At 39.8% G+C, this 21,631-nt stretch overlaps 1 protein-coding gene across 1 annotated transcript in view; it reads right to left on the minus strand.

Annotated features, from left to right (window-relative positions):
• Nucleotides 1-21,631, minus strand: part of pcdh15b (protocadherin-related 15b) — a 302,478-nt gene that overhangs the window by 17,360 nt on the left and 263,487 nt on the right. Inside the window, exons 27-33 of the mRNA XM_036572205.1 lie at nt 21,388-21,515; nt 13,785-14,000; nt 8,703-8,791; nt 4,253-4,429; nt 3,244-3,462; nt 1,802-1,810; nt 1,359-1,469 (exon numbers count right to left, since the gene is read on the minus strand). Of these exons, the coding sequence (XP_036428098.1) occupies nt 1,359-1,469; nt 1,802-1,810; nt 3,244-3,462; nt 4,253-4,429; nt 8,703-8,791; nt 13,785-14,000; nt 21,388-21,515 (949 nt within the window). The remainder of the gene's footprint in view (nt 1-1,358; nt 1,470-1,801; nt 1,811-3,243; nt 3,463-4,252; nt 4,430-8,702; nt 8,792-13,784; nt 14,001-21,387; nt 21,516-21,631) is intronic.

A 21,631-nucleotide genomic window follows, 5' to 3' on the forward strand; every position in this document is an offset into this window, starting at 1 on the left:
GAATGCAGACAAACAAAATTCTGTTAACATTCAGCATCCATTCAAGGTCTAAAACTACTTGACACAGTTACATTTAAAAATCAAAAAACTTTTAGACATTTCTATCCATTAATAATCCTAATTGCAGGCAATACCACCCTGCCAAAGAGCCACTCAGCAGCTTAACAACAAAATTAATTATACTTCACAACAGCTATTTTCATTTCAGCTATTCAATTACCTCAAACTGACATTCATTTCACACCATTTGTTTGGAAAGCAGTTAGAGTGTTTTAAGTTAACCATAATCTATAACACTGACATTTCATTTTAATTGGACTTAATTTTTTAACACAAGATTGTGTTTTCTTTGAATATGAAATCACATTATGTAAATGGAGGGCCATCTCCTAGACACTTACCTGGGCAGAACTGTATTAAAGTAGCACACAGCAGTGCGTGTTTGATAGTAGGGCTCCATTAAAATATGTTTAGAATTCTTCACTGAAGTTGAAGCCTTACAACTGAAATGAGTTACAAGACTTAATGCATATAATTATTGTGCTCTATCAGCAGTGATGTGTCAACATTTGTGCTTTTGTCAACAGGATCAAGTAAAGTAGACTAGGTTGTGTGAAGTGTAATGTTGAATGTATAGTACCATGCAAAAGTCATTTATTCATTTCCAGTCAAAATATCCATTACATGAAAGTAATTCACTTTCAGGAGAAAATTCTGAGGAGATAAGATATAAGATAATCTACTTGCATAAGGGTAAAGAACGTCCAAGGAAAATGAGTGAAAACACAGGAGTTCCAAAACTGGAGTTAAATAATTCAATTGTTACAGAAAAAAGAACATTTCAAACAAATCAAATCAAACAAAGAAGCTGCTGATGTTCTCAAAACAATGACCACCCTAGAGTCCAGATCTCAGATCACCGATTACTTGGAACATGAGAAGCAATACTGAACTTTGGAGGTGTGAAAAAATATCCCTGCAGATTTCTTTCAAAAACTGTCTCCCAAATAGAATGGAAACTGCAATAAAGGCAATGTGTGAACACTCTAAATACTGAAAAAAAACAGCTATTTTTAGTTACTGAGGTTTCTGTGTAATTGTCTGCTAAATACGTCTTCTGTTTTTTATACCTGAACCTAAAAAAAGAAAACTTGTACTTAATGGGACATTTTGACTGAAAATGAAATAAATTAATGGTGGTCTCTGCCTTTTACACAGTACTGTAGATTTAAACTGCTGCCGGGTTTAAAGTTGCTGATAAACACTGTTTTGTGTGATGCTGCGGAGCAGGTGTTAAACAGCTCTGGAACAAAATGTCATTGATTCTCGGGGTACCAGTTAATGTCATAAAAACTTACATGGTGCCATCGCCAAGTTCCTCATACAGATTGCTGGTTGCCACGCCGCCGGGTTTGCCAGCTGGGAGAGCCATTTGGATCCTGGCAGTTTTGGCACACTCAGCCTGTCGCCTTTAGTTGATGGATTCAACAAGTTGCACAAAGTTATGGCATCAGCTTATCTTCACAGTGGGGCCAATACATTATACATGCACTCATAAATAAATAACATAGGCTGCAGCCACAGTCTTAAAAACTGGTCTCCTGAGCATATTTCTTATTTATCCTCTTAGAGGGCAATATTTAGCAGGCAGGCTGATTATTTTGCGATGCTGAATTGATGTGGTGTAGTCTATAGTTGTGTTTTACGAGACGTCACCACACTTTCTGGTAATAAAAGAAGTAAAATAAAAAGTAAAAAAAAAAACATGCGTTAAAGCTATAATGTAAAGTTGGGTACTTACTCTTTAAATCTGCGGATAATGCAGTGTGGAAAAGAAGAAACAGAAAGATAATTTTGAAACAATCTCTTCAAAAGCATTATCATAAACACATTGAAAGAAAATAAAGCTCTTGGCACAGTCATATCATTCCAAAGCACAGCGCACGACTGCCGTATATTTTAGTGACACAGCTGCAGCAGGCCTCTGGTGATTTCCTCTCTTGTCCTTCCTGCAGTTATTATGTTTTATGCTGCTCACTCATAAAGACATGGCTCTTAGAGGAGGACCCTTATCTCCTCTGTTCCAACCTCTCCTGCTCCCTCTGATCGTTGCCCCTGTCATTCACATTCTCTGTACGAAGTGAAATCTCCCCTTTACTGCAACAGCCAGCCTCTCTGGTTTGTCTCCAGTGGCAGTAATTAATCTGCTTTTACGCTGAATAAACAGAAGATCAGGCCAAGGTGTTACCATGGTGAATTGGAGAGAAGGGTCCATACAAGCCTTACACTAAGGGTTCTAATTCCGGCTGAATGCGGTGCCACTGGTTGCAAAGTTAAGCGAAATATTTCTATCCATGCAACTCACCACTAATTTTTCCTTACTAGGCAGTATTTTCTAGCCACTGGGAAATCACCACAGGGATGATCTCAGTAGGTGAATTGCTAGGTAGTTGTTATTATTATCATAATTCAGCAGCTGTCAAAGTCCCTAACCAGATCTGATGCCATTATTAAATAGAGCAACAGTACACACACCAAATTTTTACAAGCGCTACAACCTCTACCTTGTTTATCAATAACTGAAACTGCCTTTACTATCCTATAATTCAGTAATTTGTTGTAACATCACATTAGAAATGTTTGTAGTGATCTGCCATTAGTATCTGCCAACTGTTTTCAAGCATAACCACTGAACTGGTGAAAAGTCATTATTAGGTAATATTACAAATGTTTATAAGCCTGTTTTTTTTTATTTTCAAATGATTCTGAGAAAAAAAGTTGCAAAATACAATTTGTTCATTGTGCTTGGTCAAATGCCTTTGACCCAGTTATCAAGTAGGGCTACTATGAATTCTTGAATTCACTACATAACATTGGCATAACCAATGCAATAAATATGCCGTCACCCATGCCATACGCTAACGTAAGTTGTTATCAAAAGTTTATGTCCAAAATGACTAATTATATTAGTTATAGCAGTATTATAATAAACTATTGCCAGTTTTTCATGTATGACGCCTAACTAGAATAGATAGCAAAATTAGCATGTGACATAAGCTGTCATGACATTAAACACTATAGCATCTGGCATGACAGTTACTGGTAACAGTAACTTGACACTTTATATATATATCTCTGAACAAAACCTGTCATGACATGTTTAAGGTCTAGTTATGTCAATGTTATGTAGCAGGGTTCAAATAAAGTGTTACCGCAAGGATCACTTGCATAGGAAGTACTTACTGTCGGTAGGTGACAATGACGATAAGGATCGCAGGGATGCAGCAGATAATGATAATGATGGCCAAGGCCAGCAGGGCTCCCTCAGTGTAGCCCACCGACTGCACGGCCTTCTTCACATTCTGCACCACATCGGGTGTTCGAATCTCCAGGATGCGGCCACCCCTGCCCAGGTAGGGCTGGAACTCCTTGTTAATGTCCAGTAACTTCCCATCCAGAAACCTAGTATAGCAAGAAAACAACAAACAAAACTGATCTCCATTGTAGCTGTAAAGAAACTGCAAGGTGCTGGATTGGACAGCGTCAGAAGGGGAGGTCTGTCAGGACGCTGAGACTACATCTCATTTGGAGGCTGCTATTGTTAAGAAGCCGGCGTAAGCCATAGCGAAGTTGGAGTCAGAGCCAGCTAATTACTGTGACAAGTGAGACATTCTTGTTATGGATTAAGTCAAAAGTCTCATTACATAAAGCATTTGCATGAGAAAACATCCCAGGCCTGAAATCACACTCTTCGAGACAACAGCCACGGCATTGTGCTCATTCAACAAAGCACAAACCATAGATGCAACAATGTGCGCATAAGTTGTTCGCGTAAATATTCAGAGTTTGGAGGCAATGCAGTGTGGAGGCAATAAAAAATGCCCGTAATGTGCCTATTATGAAGTTTTGTGGCGTAGCTTTAAAGAGAAAAGCTCCATGGTAACAGCACCTCTGGAAGTAATGATGTAGTTAGGTGAGGGTGTGAAGGTTGGGGGTAGGGGTAGGTCTTCAGGGAGCTTTCAACTTCACTGCCTGTCAGTAAGTTGAATGGCATAATTGGGGCTGCTGTCACGATAGGCTATGACTACGCTCACGCTGCAAACAGCGCCCAAGCAATGTTGGAAACAAACGACAACCTCCGACCTGCTGCGGCTGGAAATAGAGGTCAAGCGGAAGGTCAGGCCAAATGAACGCTTGGTGGAGAAGGAGGGCAGGTTAAACAAGATAAGGCTGTAAAGAGAAAGGGGCTCACTTGAACAGTTCCTGTCTGGAGAGGGCCCTGTTGGTCAGGGGGTCAATGGCGTACACCATGAGGTCAGATTTGGTATAGTCTTCCTGCTCGTAGGTGTCTCCGTATCGCCGTGGCCCAATGGACTCTACCACCACTTTGGCACCTGGAATCTGGTCCTGCACATAACGCTCTAGAATCCTGTAGAGAGAGAGAGAGAGAGAGGAATGCAGAATAAATCACTGGCTGCCAGTTCTTCACCCTACTCTGATCCAGACCTGACCCACAGCACCAGGTTTTAAGTCTGAACCCAACCAAAGCCAGACAAGATTTTGCCTGAACCCAACCTGACCTGAACCACAATCACATTTATGTTTAAAATTGACCTGAATCAGCCCAGTGACCCAAAGTGCATAAAAGACCTGATGGGGAGTTACCAGCTAGGAGCATTAACAAGACTTTTCTTCTTCTAACATCTCAATCTTTTTGAAAACAATAAATTCTTTTTACTTTTTATTGCATAAATGTTTGTTTAATTTTATACCAAACAAAGTTTGCCTTTTGCACAGTACTGTATATATAATGCATAATTTAAGAAGAAAGAGCTGTCCAAAATAAAGTTTGAATTCTGCTTAAATGAATTTATTCATCAAACAATGCTTTCAAACAACACCCAAAACATTTTTAGTCTGGATAAGCTCTCAACAATATGCTGTTCTTATGCTGTGTGGTGCAAGACGTTCACCTTTACCTGTTTAATCCTTTCTATTTCTTTACACAGAACATGTTACACAGGGTTGGCGTGTAAGAGTATTTATTATTTGGAGTATTATTTGGAGTATGTATTCACAATACAGAAATTAAGTATCTATATAAAGTAATTTTGTAAAGTCAGTATTCAAAATATAGTTACCTTTTAATTTTTTGAGAGACTTTTATAATACTTGCCCACTAATATAAAAAAGTTTAACATCTTTAAAAGAAACACCATCAATGCTTGTTTATGAACTATATTAAAATCAGAACATGCCATGTACAGACGTCCTTTAAAGAAAAACACCTTCTTTACAAACACTGAAGTTCCTGCTAAAGCCTGAGTAGACTATTTATTAACTTCAGCATTATGAAACTCCTTTGAGGGATGTTGGAACTCCACTATTCCTCAGTAGTGGACATGTTCACAAGTGATAAGCTTAGCATCAGTGTTGTACGGACAGTTTGTGGCAAGTTACACGTGTACAATCACATAGCTGCCCATTTTATAGTCAAATTTGCCAGATTTTGTTTTTGCGATATGGCAAATCACTGTATTAAGCGGTACTAGCTGTTTGATTTCCCATGCATCCATACTCTTAGTGTGGGCCTTGGTACTAAATTCTGTCTACAACATGAATTCAGTATGCCAGATTAAAAAAATGTTTAAAGGTAATTAAAGTAAAGAGAAAAACAGCACAAGAAGAAAAACTAAAATGGGAAATGAGAAATTTGAACCCAACCCAAGTTTGACACATACTGGGGAAACCTGACCTGACATGAAAAGTCAAGTACCATCAAGTTCAACCAAATACTTCAAAGCTATAATACCTGCCCCAAATCATGATGACCTTGATAATTAGCTGATGAGCTGGCTCTGGTTTGTTGGGTCCCTAGGACACCAATACAACACAAATATGACACATCTATGTATCTAGAGAACTATACCACCCCAGACTTTATTCCCAACTTCAATCTGTAGGTCTCCAGTGAAAAAAAAGTCCGAAGCATTCATTGTGAACATCACACATGTACCTTGGAATAGGTGGTAATGATTAAGGCCTGCATCATCAGAACGCAAAGGACAAAGTGTTAATTACCACAATCACCGAGCATGGCAATCAGAGACAGACACAGCGACAATTACACCACCTAAAAATACCTCAATCCTCTGGGTCAATCGCACACCTTCACTAAAAATAACACCACCATTTGTGGAGCTCCATGAAGCCAAGGTGGTTAGGAGCTGAGTGGAGACGAGATGAGCCAAGAGAGCAATACGGAGACCGAAAGGAAGGCTGAGAAGAAGTGAATGAGACAATATCCGCGCCTAGGTCTCTGTCTCCTGGTGTGTGTCTGCTCTAGCTTTGGGCTATCATCTCCAAGCAGGCAGCCCTACTCAGCCAATTACCTGCTGAGCTGCAGATGGTTCCCTGACCATGGCTGGATGGATGGATATGTAGTTGTGTATGTGTGTGTATGGAGTGGGGTGGGGGCTCCGGATGTTTCACAGCCAAGGCTGGGTTGAGGTGTGTTTGTGTGGGGTGTAATGGGATGTAGACTGGATCAATAGATTTCCTCTGGTGAGGACAGCAAGTTGGCACCCAGCTGAGGAACACAGCCTTGAAAGAATGGAAGACGAATCTCGGGACTGAGACATGCCAAGTCAGCCCAAAGACAGTCTATCAAATGAGCACTGCACTTCTCTCTGACGTTATATGTTCTAATATTTAAAAAAACAAGAGACATCTGAACTTTATATTCCACCAGAGGGCAGTGAAGAGCCTGCGTCTTACATTTTGGTCACAGTTTCTTACCTTATTAATCCAAAGAAGAATGCTTTGAAAGACTACTGCAGCTGTCTAAAGGTTACACCACACTGGACGATACATCACACCTTGCAGTAGGTAGTACAATACGCAGCTACACCACATTCAGGACACACTACAGAAAAGCACGAAAAAAGCATCAAGCCTGAGTTCATTTTGCGCTGTACTCATAAAGCATTAATGAAATAAAACTTAAACGTTATTTAGCGAATTGATGATATTATTATCACATTTTCAAGCTAAAAGGTACAATGTGAAAGTTACAATATGTCTAGGCTAGGAATGTTAGCAGAAGTAAAGACAGACGATTGGCATTTGTCTGACTGCCTTTCTTGGTGTAAACTTCAAGTCATGTGTCAGTTATTATAGATTTGTGGTCCGGATCCAGATCTAATATAGTACTGCAATAGAAAGATGCTGAGCGGTATATTGTGTGTGGCAGCCTGTAGCTAAGACTAGGGCTGGTCTGGACAGAATTTCACAGGCTTTGAATACTTGTTGGTATTTGCAAACAAGTACCTGAATACTTTTTCTAAAAATCACCCTTAGAAACAATAAATGTATGTTCGTTACTGCAGTTCAAAATATATGTGGACCATTCTACCAAATTAGTTCAAACTGCAGTTCCATTGTAAAAAAACTATTTAGAACATTAACATAACATTATATAACATTATACTACATATGGTGCGTGAGCATCCTTCAGACGGACTATTCATACATCATTGCCACCTAATATTTACTTAACATTTACTTCAAAACTGCTCACCATGTGGCCATGAGGGAGAGGAAATGGTCTTACTTTCTGCTCTAAAATGCAGGGGTGTGGCCAAAACAACGCTCTGCCTAAAACCCATTTTGTTTTGGGAATGCCATGAAAACATGGACTGTATTTTTATTTAAAAATTTAAATCATAAATCTAAATCTCTGAACTTCACTTTAAAGAAAACAAAAAGAGAAAAAGTACGCAAAAAAATGTAAGTATTATTTTCACAAGTTGAAATTTAGGGGTTATGGTTCGGGACAGATACCTCCCAATAGAAAGTATCCTATCCTATCATAATTGATGATTTTGTATATAATTATCTCATTACTATCTCCATTAATGTATTGTGTTTAAATTGATTATAACATAAACCATGTAAATATCTAAGGTCTGAATACTTAATCGTTTTTAAATCGGTTTTAACAGCTTGACCGCAGTTTAAACTAATTTGGTAGAATGTTCTATATAGTGCTAGAACATACGGTAGCATCCAGAAAACTCCAATTCCACATATTGACACATTATTACTAAGGCCAATGTGGACATTCACACAGTTAAAGTGGACAAAGCCAAAGTGTGAATGTATCACCTACACTATGTCAGATATGATGGTGTTAATCAAAGCTTTTAGATCAAAAGGACTTTAAAATTATGGAATATATACACTGAGTCAAGTGTGCTCAAACCCGGTGCTGTATCTCCCTGGCACTTCTCCAGAGCACCTCGCCTCAACCCATTTCGGACAACTGCCAAACCTGAAAACATACTGATCACGTTCCAGGGGTGCTAAGTGCTTAGCCTGTAGCCATTAGCAGAACAGACAGTTTCCCCCCGACTGTTCTCTTTGAACCCGGCAGCCGGCTTTTTGCACTCTTCTTCAGGCGGCCGGCCCGCAGCAGGAGGCCTGATAGAATCAAACGGCTCACTGATTCATTCTTCCGTGCACCACACCCACACACCCTGAGGGTCCAGAGCGCTCCCACTCCTTTATTTTCATATTACAACTTCAATCTGCCCTTGGCTGACTGAAACGACTTCATTTGAGGGAGGGTAATAACTCAAGCCATTTATCTTTGTCTGGGTGATTGGTGTTGGGGGGGGTGGGGAAGTGGAAAGTGTCATTACCCAATCAGCTGCTCCTTATTCTGCTCCACCACAGTGGGGGGCACGTTGGACACGACCACCTGCATGTCCAGCTGGTTGACCACAGACACCTGGGAAGTGAAATGAAAGGTAAATTGCTTAATTAATTGAATTTATTTGCATGACAGGACATACTGTGAACTGGCCATCAAAAGTTTTGGGAGACCTTGGCTTTCTTTAAAATTTGAATTTTCTTGCGGCTGTTTTTTAATTAAATTGGATTCAATCACTAAGATGTAAACACAGTGTGGCTTGATACAAAAAACTTACTAAGTCAGAATTGTTCACAGTGGGGGTGACAGGAACCAGAAGTCTGAAGCATTTACTGCCTCTAAAAGCTACCAATTCTAACCATCAAATGGTTAGAAATATGTTGTCTGACGCCTGAAACGTTGTTTTACAATGCAAAAAGAAATCTTAATAAGCCAAAACAAATCTTAACAAACAACAACAAACCTTGCTTTTTTATTGAAAGAACAGACTAGAATTTTATAAATGAGATTAATCAGCTAGGTTTTACAAACTTTATCTACAATTATCTTACACAGATAAGTTAACTTCTTTTAAAAGAAATAAAAGAAATAAAGTAATTTTGATTATTCTCCTACATACAAATCTAGTGTAGTGTAGATCTTTTGTTCATTTTCAAGACTTTTTGGCTTGTTAAGTTTTCAGTGTCACCACATGAACAGCTGAATTATTTGAGTGTTCATCTTTCTGGAGTTATAAAGCAGTTTTGTAATTATTAAATGTGTGGCATTTTTAATATTTTCTGCATCATTATGAAAAGTATTTTCAGGAATGTTTTTTATTTTAAGCATTACAGTGTTGATTTAGGGGGTGTTTATACTTGTAGTTTGGTTCCCTTAGAAGAAATGATACATTTTTCCTGGCAGGAAATGATACATTGCTGCATTTTATTTCTGGTTTGTTTAGCGTTCACACTGACATATTTACCAAAAGATGTAAACAAAAGTCATGCAAGTAAAAGGTCACAGCTGATTGGAAAGATTTTATGATGTACAATAACTGTGATAATGCTCACTGAACTTTCCGAATCATGCTGTTCTCTGTTCTATCTGGGCTCGTTGGTTTTATTTATGTCTTGGTTTATCTGTTTTGTGATATTAGAGCAATAAGCCATGAGACTTCCTGCATTACTGTGGTTTTGCACAACACAGTCCTGGAAGATAGTTGGGGCAGTTGTGGGCTGGAGGTTAGGGAACCAGCCTGGTGACCGGAAGGTTGCCGGTTCGATCCCTTCAGCTGACAGTACGTGACTGAAGTACCCTTGAGCAAGGCACCTAACCCCTGGGCGCCGTGGACAGGGCTGCCCACTGCTCTGGGCAAGTGTGCTCACTGCCCCCTAGTGTGTATGCGGTGTTTCACTGCACGGATGGGTTAAATGCGGAGGTCTAATTCCGATGTGTTCAGACACAGTTGGCTAAAGGTTCATTTCATTTAATTGATTTCACAAACAGAGTGAAGTCCCTCTAACACAGCCTCAAGTGACTTACTGCTTTTACAAAACAGAGAAACTTTGGTGCCTTAAAAAATAATATAATCTATGTGTGCAATCAAATGTGTGTATTGAGTATTTTATAATGGCTTCGAACCTGTGTCAGCGTTGATTTAAAACCGAAACTATCCGTTCTGATTTAGAGCCCATGAAGAGATGACTAAAAATGCATGTGTCAAATCAGCATCAGAAACCTGTCTTTTCTGTGTATCAAAGAAGTTCTGCAGAGAGGAGACAAATGGGTTATTCTGTCTTTGGTCTGTACTGCATTCATACTTCAAATGAATCGCACCAGAGCCCGACCTGCTCCGAGGGTCTTGCTTTGCTTATTTGGAGTTTGGATGGCTTTGTTCTTACACGCAAGGGTTTGTTTTAATCAAACCAAACCTGTCAAACCTGAACGAAGACAAAGTTTATGTGAGTTGTCATTCAAAGCTTATGCAGATGTACCTCTATGAAGTGTTATCAAGTGGCCATGATTGTGTTGTAGACATTGTGAACTCCTACCACCACTGTAAAGAAATCTGAGTCAGCAAGTTTCCTTACAAAGAAGTACGTCACATCAAACTACTCTGAATGACTGTTTAAATCTTAACGACTGAATAATACAAAATTGGTGAAATTCCCCTTTAAGCATTTTGAAAAGCTAGTACATTACAGTATAGTAATCTGAATAATGCAATATAAATGACTTCTGAAGCTTGCTAGTACACTTTCATCATGTATTCTGACTACACTGTAAATATAAACGACCCTGAAACATGACTGACTCTTTTATGGCCCACTCTTCTCTCCATTTATGTCTGTTCATTTAATGGCTGCTAATTTAGGTGGCGCGACAAGCCATAAGGGAAATGTTTGTTGTGTGTCGCTTATACGGCTTCAATTCAGCTTAAATAAAGTGTGTATCCTCTCGTCTAGCACAGAGTCCAACTGTCTTCGCTCTTTTGCTCCATTAAGCAGCAGTTAGTAGAACTGGTTGCTCAATGCCTTAGTGTTTAATCGACCATCCACATTCGCCCACAGGACTTTCCGACTGGCATCAGCCAGATGCCTGCTGGTGGCCAGTTAAGAAATGCACATTCATTTAAAATCACAAGCCAGAGAACTGGCACTGGACACTGAGCTTGAGTAGGAGATTGATTTGTGGGGTTCAAATGATATCGGGAACATTTAGCTCTCAAAATCAATGATACTCGCTCATTAGAGCTGGACAGTTTTCAAGACAGCATGTGTGCAGGACATTTTTTAGGACTAAGCACTCTTCTTAGATGAGAAGGTGGCTCTTCAAAGAATATGTGACGAATGTCTAGTCTTTCAGAAAAAAATTAAAGCGATAGCTCAGGAAAAAAAAGACCTGTACAATTTCCATCTTACCCCAAATATTGCTACATGAATGACATTCTGCTATAAAAATGGACAAAAGTAAAGACTAAATTCAAAATTCTGAGTTGTCTGTGACTACCGTTTGTAGCTGTACTACAGTCGAATACAAAAGTTTGGATGTCTGTGGTCAAACTACATGTTTTGTTGATTTTGTAAGTGAAAATAAGTTGACATATCATCTACACAGCACACACTTCTGCAAATTTTAATCACACTATTTCAATTTATTTGCTGACTTTAACATACTGGGGATTTTTTTTTCCCAATATGTTAACATCAGCAAATAAATTAATAATTGTGTGATAAAATTTGCAGAACAATGCCGAAGTTCCCTGAAGAGGATGTGTTCACTTATTTTTTATTTAGAAAATCAACAAAACATACTTTGACTGGGGGTGCTAAAACTTTTGCATATGACTGTATGTCCCTTTTTCTATTTGTACAGATAACAGTGTTATGCAGTATGAAAAACCTCATAAGCAAGTCTATTTGAAAAGGCCAGAACTTGAGGTTTGAGTGCAAGTTTGCAATGATTTAGTTCACAGAATGCTAATTGGTGGCCAATAGCTTCCATTACTTTTTAGTTATGTTAGCCTTGTAGCTGCAGTGCAAGACCTCTTGCATTTCATCGCTATCAAACAAACACGTGTTTGTTGATTATTTTGATTAGTTTTGAGAGTTTTGCATAGTAAATGTTAACATTAGAAATAGAAGCTCTTAAACACTGTAGTAATGAAAGACTGTCATGTTGGTTAGCTTACATAGGGATTCAGTAAAACATCTTTTGGTAAATATGTCAGTGTGAACGCTAAACAAACCAGAAATAAAATGCAGCAATGTATCATTTCCTGCATTGGTCCAGACCGAGGGAGCCAAACTCTAAGTATAAACACACCCTTAAATCAACACTGTAATGTTTAAAATAAAAAACATTCCTGAAAATACTTTTCATAACGATGCAGGAAATTATTTTTTGATGGCTATTCTAGCTTCAAACTGTAAGGCTGCCTTTACACGGTGAAACTTTCATGCGACTAGATGCACATTCTGAGTTGCTGGTAACATAATTTCTGGGCAACCTGACAGTTACACAAAGCAATTCAAAAACAATCAAGTTTCATCAAACACATACCATTTACTAGTTTTAACATTTACTAAACAAAGTAGTAGCTCACATTTTTTGATACACTGTATTGTTTTTGTTGTAAAGTCACCCGCAACCTATTATTTACATATTTATAGCATTTTTTTCATCTTCGTCTTCGTCAACTGTCACTGCCTTTTTTCTATATCTATAATCGCCACTTATCTACTGAGGGTCTTTACTATATATTGGAGTTTTTTATCTATCCTGTGCATGATAAGCCTTTGAAAATGAATGCTTGAGTAGCTATGTCTCTGTCACCTCTTCGGTAGTAATTTTTGTCCTTTGTATTCCAAATAAATTTGAGCTCTGTAAAATTAGATGGTATCAAAAGGTATTGTATGGTATTAATTTAGCTGTTGATCAGGTTAACAGCATGCTAAGCAGAATAACTGGTGGCACAAGCAGCCGTTAAAATAGCTGTTAGTGTTAGCTGTCTAGCCAATGCAGTTGGTTACAGAAATGTTCATTTTGAGGTCTCCTTTATAACCATCTTCTGTTTTAATATTTTGTCTACTGATCCAGTGAAATCAATGGTTTAAAACTAAATGGTTTGTTCAATGTGATCACAACTTGATAAGCTTGCAACTATTGCAGTTGAGTTGCAAATGAGTTGCAGAACTCTATACATTATGTAACATAAGTGCAATTTAGATTTATGTTGGTTTCTAGCAAACAAAGTTGCATGTAAGTTTCACCATGTGAAGCCAGCCTAAAGCACACCGAATATATTTTCGTTCTCCTGGTCATAAAGATGGCTGCACAGTCATACGATAATGCCACATGAGACAGATTAAATGGTCCATTCACCATGAAATGTTTACAAAATGTAAAGCCCAGCTGCTGTGCTCAAATCATGTAAAAATAGTCAAATGGAAAAAAATGGAGCTACATGGTATTAAGTGCAATTTTAAAACTAGGCTTAATCTGGGCAGAAAAGTTGCTCACTTACAACTACAGGTCAGGTATCAGGTACAAATCAGGTATTCAAGGAAATTAAATTAAATTCACTCACCACCACCTGCGCACTGCTGCTCAGACCCTCTCCGTAGTTGTCTGTGGCAATGACGTCGAATCTGAAGTAGGAGCGGCGCATGTTCCTATACATGATAGCCGTTTTAATGACCCCTGTGTATGGCTCGATGACAAAGCTGTCCTTTCCATCTGCTGTTGGGGGGATGATGAGGTGGTACTGCATGACACTGTAATTCCCTGTGTCTTTGTCCACAGCCTGCAAAACACACAGTCACTCATATACACTACCATTCGAAAGCTTGGAGTCACTGTTCACCTTAATAATTTTTATTATTTTATGTACAATAATAACTCAAATTCAGAGTGTCTCTGGATATTAATTTTGATACCACTTTATTCTCATTGTTACACATTGTTGTCATTTTAGGGTGCATTCAGACTTCAAATGAACCCTGGTGTGAATGTTCGGTTCGTTAGACCCCAAGTGAGAGCGCTGCCAACTGAACTCTGGTGTGCACCAAATAAACGAACCGAGACCCCCTGAGCAGGCAAGTCTCAGTTCGCTTCAAAAAAAATTCTGGTGGTTCTTTTGAAGTATGAACACATAACAGACCAAGGATGTCTAAACATACCAAAGACAGAATGAAATGCCGCCTCCTCCTTGAATAACTTCTTTGCTATGTGGAAAAGAGTCTCCGATGCTGTTTTGTGCATTTCTTTTATCATCTCTTAAGCTGTGAATTAGCAATTATAGAACGGATAGTATCGGTTTTAAAATGAGGCTGGGGCATGTCTAAAGTCATTATAAAATTCTCAATATACACATTTGACTGCACACAGAAATTATATTATGTATTAAGGCACCAAGGTTTCTCCATTTTGTAAAAGCAGTAAGCCACTCAAGGCTTAGAGGGACTTCACTCTGGTTTGTGTCACGCAAAACTGGCTCATTGCTCTAATATCATAAGACAGCTAAAACAAGACATACATAAAATCAACAAGCCCGAACAGAACAGAGAACAGCATGATTTAGAAAGTTTGGTGGACACTGTTATATCCAGTGTAAGTCAATTCTATGACTTTTGTTCATACCTTTTGGTTCGGTGTTAAACCTTTTAAAACAGACCAAACAAAAGACACTTCCACACCAAACATGGCAGACGTAAAAGTGCCCTTAAAGGGTACATTAACGAAGCAGACTTCTGGGGGAAAACAATTAGAAAGGATGTAGCATATGGGCCTTTTAAACGTGGACCCACATTATGAGGAGGTTTTTCTACTTCTTAATTTTAACTGCCATCATCCTGAAGGTGCCCAAGGATCCCAAGGTGACGTGTCCTGTGAGATGATGCCACACTGAGACATGATTTTACTATTGCAGAGAGGCCTGCAGGCACAAGTTGGCGGCGGGGAACTTTTGATTGACGCAGCGGTGCAGGTCTGAGTAGGCAAAAGTCTGGTGAAATTAAATTAGCGACTGCACAAAGCAAAGTCTGTCTGTCTCTCTTTATATCACTCTTTTGGCCCATTCCTACACTGGATGTAGCACAGGGGACAACAAAAGGCATCAAGAGGGCTTGTTTCAGGCAGGCTTGTCTTCTCTCAAGAGTAGTGGTTCGCATCAATGCAAATTAGCAGAGAGCTGAAGAACAATGTGTCTGCTCTACGAACAATGCATTCTGTTTTACAGCCTGAATAATCGTCCTGCGGAAATACACACGTTCCTTTTTATCTCCATCTCCTTTTTCAGAATTGATGGACCAAGCATTAGCTTCCTCCCCAAATAAAAAAAGCTATTTAAAGAAGGATTCAAAAGTAGATTAGTGTAATCTATGGGCTGCCCAGCTGCTTGAGCAAAAATCTACTGCAACAGTCGCCACCAGTCCCCTGCTACTAGGTCTGTCCACGTCTGAGAGATGCTGACCTCTTTCTGACCTCTCTGACCACATTAAAACTAAAAAAAAAAACACTTCCATCTGTGCAAATGAAATCTGATAACTAAAGACTGTAATTAGGTTTATAGCCTACATATACAGCCTTTACATTCACATTTGGCATTCATCTGCTTATTCTGGAATACTGAGCAATAGCTCCCACTCTCACACCTCCCTGAAGTTATTTTTAATTGAGACGGTTGACAGGATGACATCAATAGCACTTGAAGATTAAAAGCCAAGACAAACACTCTAAGTAGGGGTGACATGTCTTGATACATATTCCAAGTTGCAATGTATCAGGAACTGAATGGCTCATCCGACTGAGGTTGACATGGATAACCATCATTTGCTGAACAACATTTCTTTAGAGAAGAGTTTGGCCTTTGATTGAATTTAAATGTTCATCCCATCTCACTGTCAATTCAACTAGGCTCTAAATCACAACGCTTCCAGATTGTAACATCTGATGTGGAATAGTGCAATGGCACTGCAGGAAGGATATAATCATTTTTTGGCACAGTTCGAATCTTGTGCTGGCTTTATGACTCATTTATTTCACATTTACTTGACAGGCCCTTTCAAGAAGTACCAGAATCAGTCTTCATTTTCAATGCAAATGTGTTATGAGCCTTTTCAGACTTTCTTTATGGCCTTTGTGATCAGGAAAATTAAGGCCGCCCACATACCACAACAACCAGAACACATAGAGGTTGAAGAGCTCATATTTCAGTAAAATTTAACCTTGCTGTCTCCTCGGCTTTCCTAACCAGCCAAAACCAAACCAAGACATATCTCAAAATTAGCCAAAGTCAATGACACTAAATCCCTTTTGCCACTACATTCTACCATCTTCTTCTTCCTACACAACAGTTACCTTAGAAAACTGCATCTACTTCAGTTTTGGCAGCTTTAATAATGGGACCAGTGGCTTCTAAGATCACAGTAATGTTCCACTCAGCATTGATCAAAAACATGTCCTCTGCAGTTGGATGCAACAACAGCTGGAAGAAAGACAAAAACCTCACATTAAGCTAAATGATATGACACTATTGATTACCAGTAAAGGATTATTAAACTGAATGGAAACACTGCCAAACCAAATCATACCGATCAACACAACTGGCAACACAAATCCACACAGTTCACTGGCTAATTTAACCTACACTATATGGTCAAAAGTATGTTGACACCCCTCCTAATTATTGAAGTTGAGGTGCTTCAGGCACAATCATTACTAACAGGTGTACAAAATCAAGCACATAGTCATAGTCACAGTTCAGTGACTTTAAACATGGACCTGTCATGCCTTGCCACCTTTCCCACAAGCCAGTTTCTAAAATTTGTGCCCAATTTGATCCGCCCCAGTCAAATGTAAGTGCTTTTACTGTGTAATGGAAGCATCTAGAAGCAACAACAGAACAGCCATGAAGCCGTAGACCTCTCAAACTCACAGAGTGGGGCTACCAAGTGCTGAAGCACATATTGCAATAAAAATCACATATCCTCAACTGCATCTCTCATGTCAGTTCCAAACTGCCCCGGAAGCAATATCAGCATCGGGAGCTTCATGAAATGGGTTTCCAGGGTGGTTGTAATATCGCACCCATGTACACCATCTATTCAGCCTACAGTAGTTTAGCTGCTCATTGTTTTGAGGTGATAAGGAGTGTTATTCCTGCTCATTGTTTTGAGGTGATAAGGAGTGTTATTCTTGCACATTTCAGCCTAGAGCCACAGTTTGGGTTTTTGTGACAAAATATTGTTTTTTTTTGGCTTGGCTGATCTTACACATGAGTGCATGTTTACTGGTCAAAAAATTTGCCACATTTGCTACCATTTGAGCTAAAAAACTCCTACTTTGTATGAAAACAGAGATATGTATCACAGTCAAAGCAATAATAATAAAACCTACTCGACACCTGCCTCTTCTAATTGGTTTTTCAATTTGAACGTAACCAATCAGGTTGCTGATGCAATAGGTTCTGCGATCCATGTGCCAGAATTAAAAGCTTTGCTTTGCTTAAATTTTATTGCTCATCTGCTCTTATTAGCAGCAACTCCTGCTCCAAGAACGATGCCTGTGAAGAGTCAGGCATAAAAACAAGCAGACTGCGCTGACATGCTGCTAGAAGAAGCAGAAAAGCATGCTCTGATGCTGATTCCCCTCATTTGGTGCAAACCATCACGAAAACATGTTCCCATCAGCAACAAACAGAACCAGGGTTCACTTGGAAGGGATGCGAGACCCATGATTTTTGCCAGTTTTCAGCGGTTCATGCACCCATGTACTGTTGAAGTGTTCACACCTGTCAAAACAGACCAAACTAAAGTTTTATTGCTCCATACTAAACACAGTAGGTGTGAAAGCACCCTGAAGGCACAACATGGAAAAAATGGAAAGGATGTAGCATATGGGCCTTTTAAAGGTGGACCCACATTATGAAGAGGTTTTTCTACTTCTTAATTTTAACAATTCTAAGATCACTATGCACCAGACCAAGCGTTCTCTGGAGTGATGATTTACATTTCCCATCTGGCAGTCTGATGCACAAATCTGGGTTTACCAAATGCCAGGAGAACATTACCTAGTGGAATGCATAATGCCAACAATAAAGTGTGGTGGAGAAGGGATAATAGTCTGGGACTGTTTCAGGATTTGGGCTAGCCCTCTTAGTTCCTGCGAATGGTAATATAAACGTTGCAGCATACAAAGACATTCTAGACAATTGCATGCTTCCAACATTGTAGCAAGAGTCTGGGAAAGGCCTTTTCCTGTTGCAGCAAAGGGAGGTCCATAATAAAACTGTTTGACAAGCTTTGTCACAGAGCCCTGACCTCAATCACACTGAACACCTTTCGGACGAACTGGAATGTCGACTGTGAGCCATGCCCTCATGTCCCTCATGTGCTTGACCTCACAAATGCTCTTTTGACTGAATGGACCCAACTCCATGATAATGCACATGGTTTTGGAATGGGATGTCCAACACGCTCACATAAGTCTGTTGGTCAGGCATCCTCATACTTTTGGCTATATAGTGCAACATTAGCAAACAGGTAAAGACATCAATTTCAATATTGTTTATAAATCAAAGCCCGTGTTCATGGATCTGTCCTGTGATCATGTTTTTTTTTCCCATTATGTTTTCATCTCATGGCCATTGTGCAACAAAAGAGCAGCAGGCATCAGTAGCCCAAGGTACTTTTAGTGGCATTCAGATTTTATAATGGCGCACGGAGATGGATTGTGTACTAACCACACACATCTCCAAACATTACACTTACTTATTTAGCAGCTGCTCTTATTTAGAGAGAATTTAATGGTAGGTGAGTGTAGTGTGAGGTGTGTGAGTGTTTCTGTAGCATTTAATGTTTTGTGTGTTGAGAACTGGTATTATACACTATTCTGCCTTACAAAGACTTTGAATAAATAAGTACTGGGAACTATGCATGAAGCAAAACCATTTTCTTTTTTGATTTTTTTAACATAAGTCTGTTTTTCAGAACTGACATTTACTATCTTTTAATTCTCCACCTTTGCTCTCCTGTTGATACATAGCAGAAGACAGTCATTAACTCCTTGAAATGCCAAGCTTATTGCATACTAAGGCTTATTATTCAGTAACTACAGGGACCTCTGTGCAAACTGGTTAAACTGTTCTTGAGCATGTAATAAAACTTTGGCCATGTAAGGGGTTAATATGGCTGAAGACAAAAGGTCACATGACTGGAACAGATGAATAGAGGGAGTTAACCCCAGACTGGGTGACTGGATAAAGTCTTTCCTGCACCTAAACAAGCATTTAACATGTTATTTCTTAAAAAGTAATATTTTGGAGTGCAGCACAGGGTCCCACAGCCTCATCAAAGAAAATATACAATTTTATTTCCTTTTGGTGTCCCTTGCTTTTTTGTGTTCTCTCACTACATTACCCAGTATGCATTATGCAAATGTGTCATACAATCATGGAGAATTGCAGTAAAGAAATCCTGACTGTTTAACCACTGTGATGTAGAGGTTAATGAATACAGATCTGACATTTGGGTGTCTAGCAGTAACGCTAGCTATCTGCTGGTTTCCTTCTGCATTAGCTGTCTAGCAGGAAAAAAATATTCTAACAGCCTACCAATGAGTATTTGCCCCAAAGCAGTTGTAGTTTTTCAAGTTCCTCCTACTTTCAAGATCAAGAGACTGTGGCGCTACTGTACGAGGCGAGAAGGCATATTCACAACAAATGAAGGGATTCAATATTTCATTTTGACCGAAGTGCCTGTCCCCTGGTCCCCAGTGACGGCTGCGAGAGCCGGCAGGAAGGCAGGGCCCGAACTCCGAGCCCAGACAAAACCCTGCAAAGACGTCGGGGAGAGGATGAAATCTGCGAGGGAGTGGGGGACAGCACGCGAGTCCCGAGCCCTGCCTCCTGGGCATCGCCTCCTTTCCTGCAGCGAGGCCACTTTAATTTGCCTCACGTTCAATAGCAGTGGCCGAGACAGAGAGCGGTGGCGGCGACAGAGATGGAGCAATAAGCTCTCTGCCCCTCTCGGCTCAGGAGCTCACGCTGCTCTTAATGAGAGCCAGCTGATGCTGATCTGGCATGGCAGTGTGGGCACTTTTAAAAAGAGCAGAGAGAGAACAGAGAGGGAGAGGGGCGAGCAGCAGCAGAAGAAGACTGAAGAGCCGAAACACTCAAGTGAGAAAAGGACTGAAAAGTCTTGTCTGAACTGAAAAGCGGCCAGCTTAGCTTTGGATTTGATTCAGAGTTGTTTTGTTTGTGTTCGGAGTAGAAAATAAAGTTAAATAGCTGGTGCGACCGTTAATCTTACCTCCAGCATTCCTCATGAACCCGGGGTAGCACAGGCCGTGCTACAATAATGTGTAATGTATTTGGTGTCAAAAGTTTGCTTCCTCAGTTTTGCACTGGAACTAACAGAAACCACATAAGAAAGTCTACTTGAGGCATGTCTGAGATGATGCATGCATTTTGCAAGATGTGTACAGGGAATAAGCATCCTTTATTGTTAGCTTATTAGCCTCATAGTTCCATTGCAAAACTAATGAAGCAAACTTCAGACACCCCAAACAACTGTGAGGAAAACTGTGTGAATTCATTTACACATTCTCTTATTCAGTTCTTTTAATTCTTTCACCTCAAACATGGCATGAGACATTGCCTTATGAGAGGGAGGGGCAGAAAGCAGAGAGGAGAAAAGGAGTAAGATAAAATGAGAAAGAGAGGGAGAGAGAGAGAGATACTGAATGAAGATGCACCCTGTGCTGGAAGAGAAAGCCTGGCTAATTTATGAGGATCTCTGTAGTGGCCTCTGTCTGTCATCTGCGCTATTGACAGTTGTGGTGAGATCTGTATCAGGCAGCCTCGGCGGCCTTGGCATTTCACAGGCTGCCAGCTTTGAGAGGAGCCAATCTTTCAGAACCCAGCTGGTCACACATAAGGACCAACACCTCTACACACTGGAGTAGTGTCTCCTATAATAAACAGCATTGGTACCCTCTGAAAACTTTCAGAAACATTGGCACCGGCAAGACTTATAGCCACTTAGTGTCTGGGGCAGTTATCTGTCTAGACAGAACTGTCAAGGCAATGGATTAGCATTCTGTGCAAGTAAAGGTGGACTAAAATACTTCAGTGTGAGTCAAACTCAAAGAAGTCTGGAAACGATGTTCTGTAGAATGTTCTAAAGTTGTACCTGGACCTGCAGGACGGATGTGAAGGTCTTGGCATCCTCGGCGACCCCAGCTAGATAGTGTGGTTTGGTGAAAACCGGGAAGTGGTCGTTCTCATCCTGCACCTCGATGAACACCTTGGCTGTGTTACCTGCATACAAAGCAAATTGGATTTAGTGTGCCTACGGTTTGTCCTTATTGCTGCTTTAATTCCTTTTGGTAGACTTACTTTTGTTTTTCAAAAATTTGGCAGGGATATTTTTCCAA

Source organism: Colossoma macropomum, unplaced genomic scaffold, assembly GCF_904425465.1.
Source record: "Colossoma macropomum unplaced genomic scaffold, Colossoma_macropomum, whole genome shotgun sequence".
In the NCBI taxonomy this organism is placed as follows: Eukaryota; Metazoa; Chordata; class Actinopteri; order Characiformes; family Serrasalmidae; genus Colossoma; species Colossoma macropomum.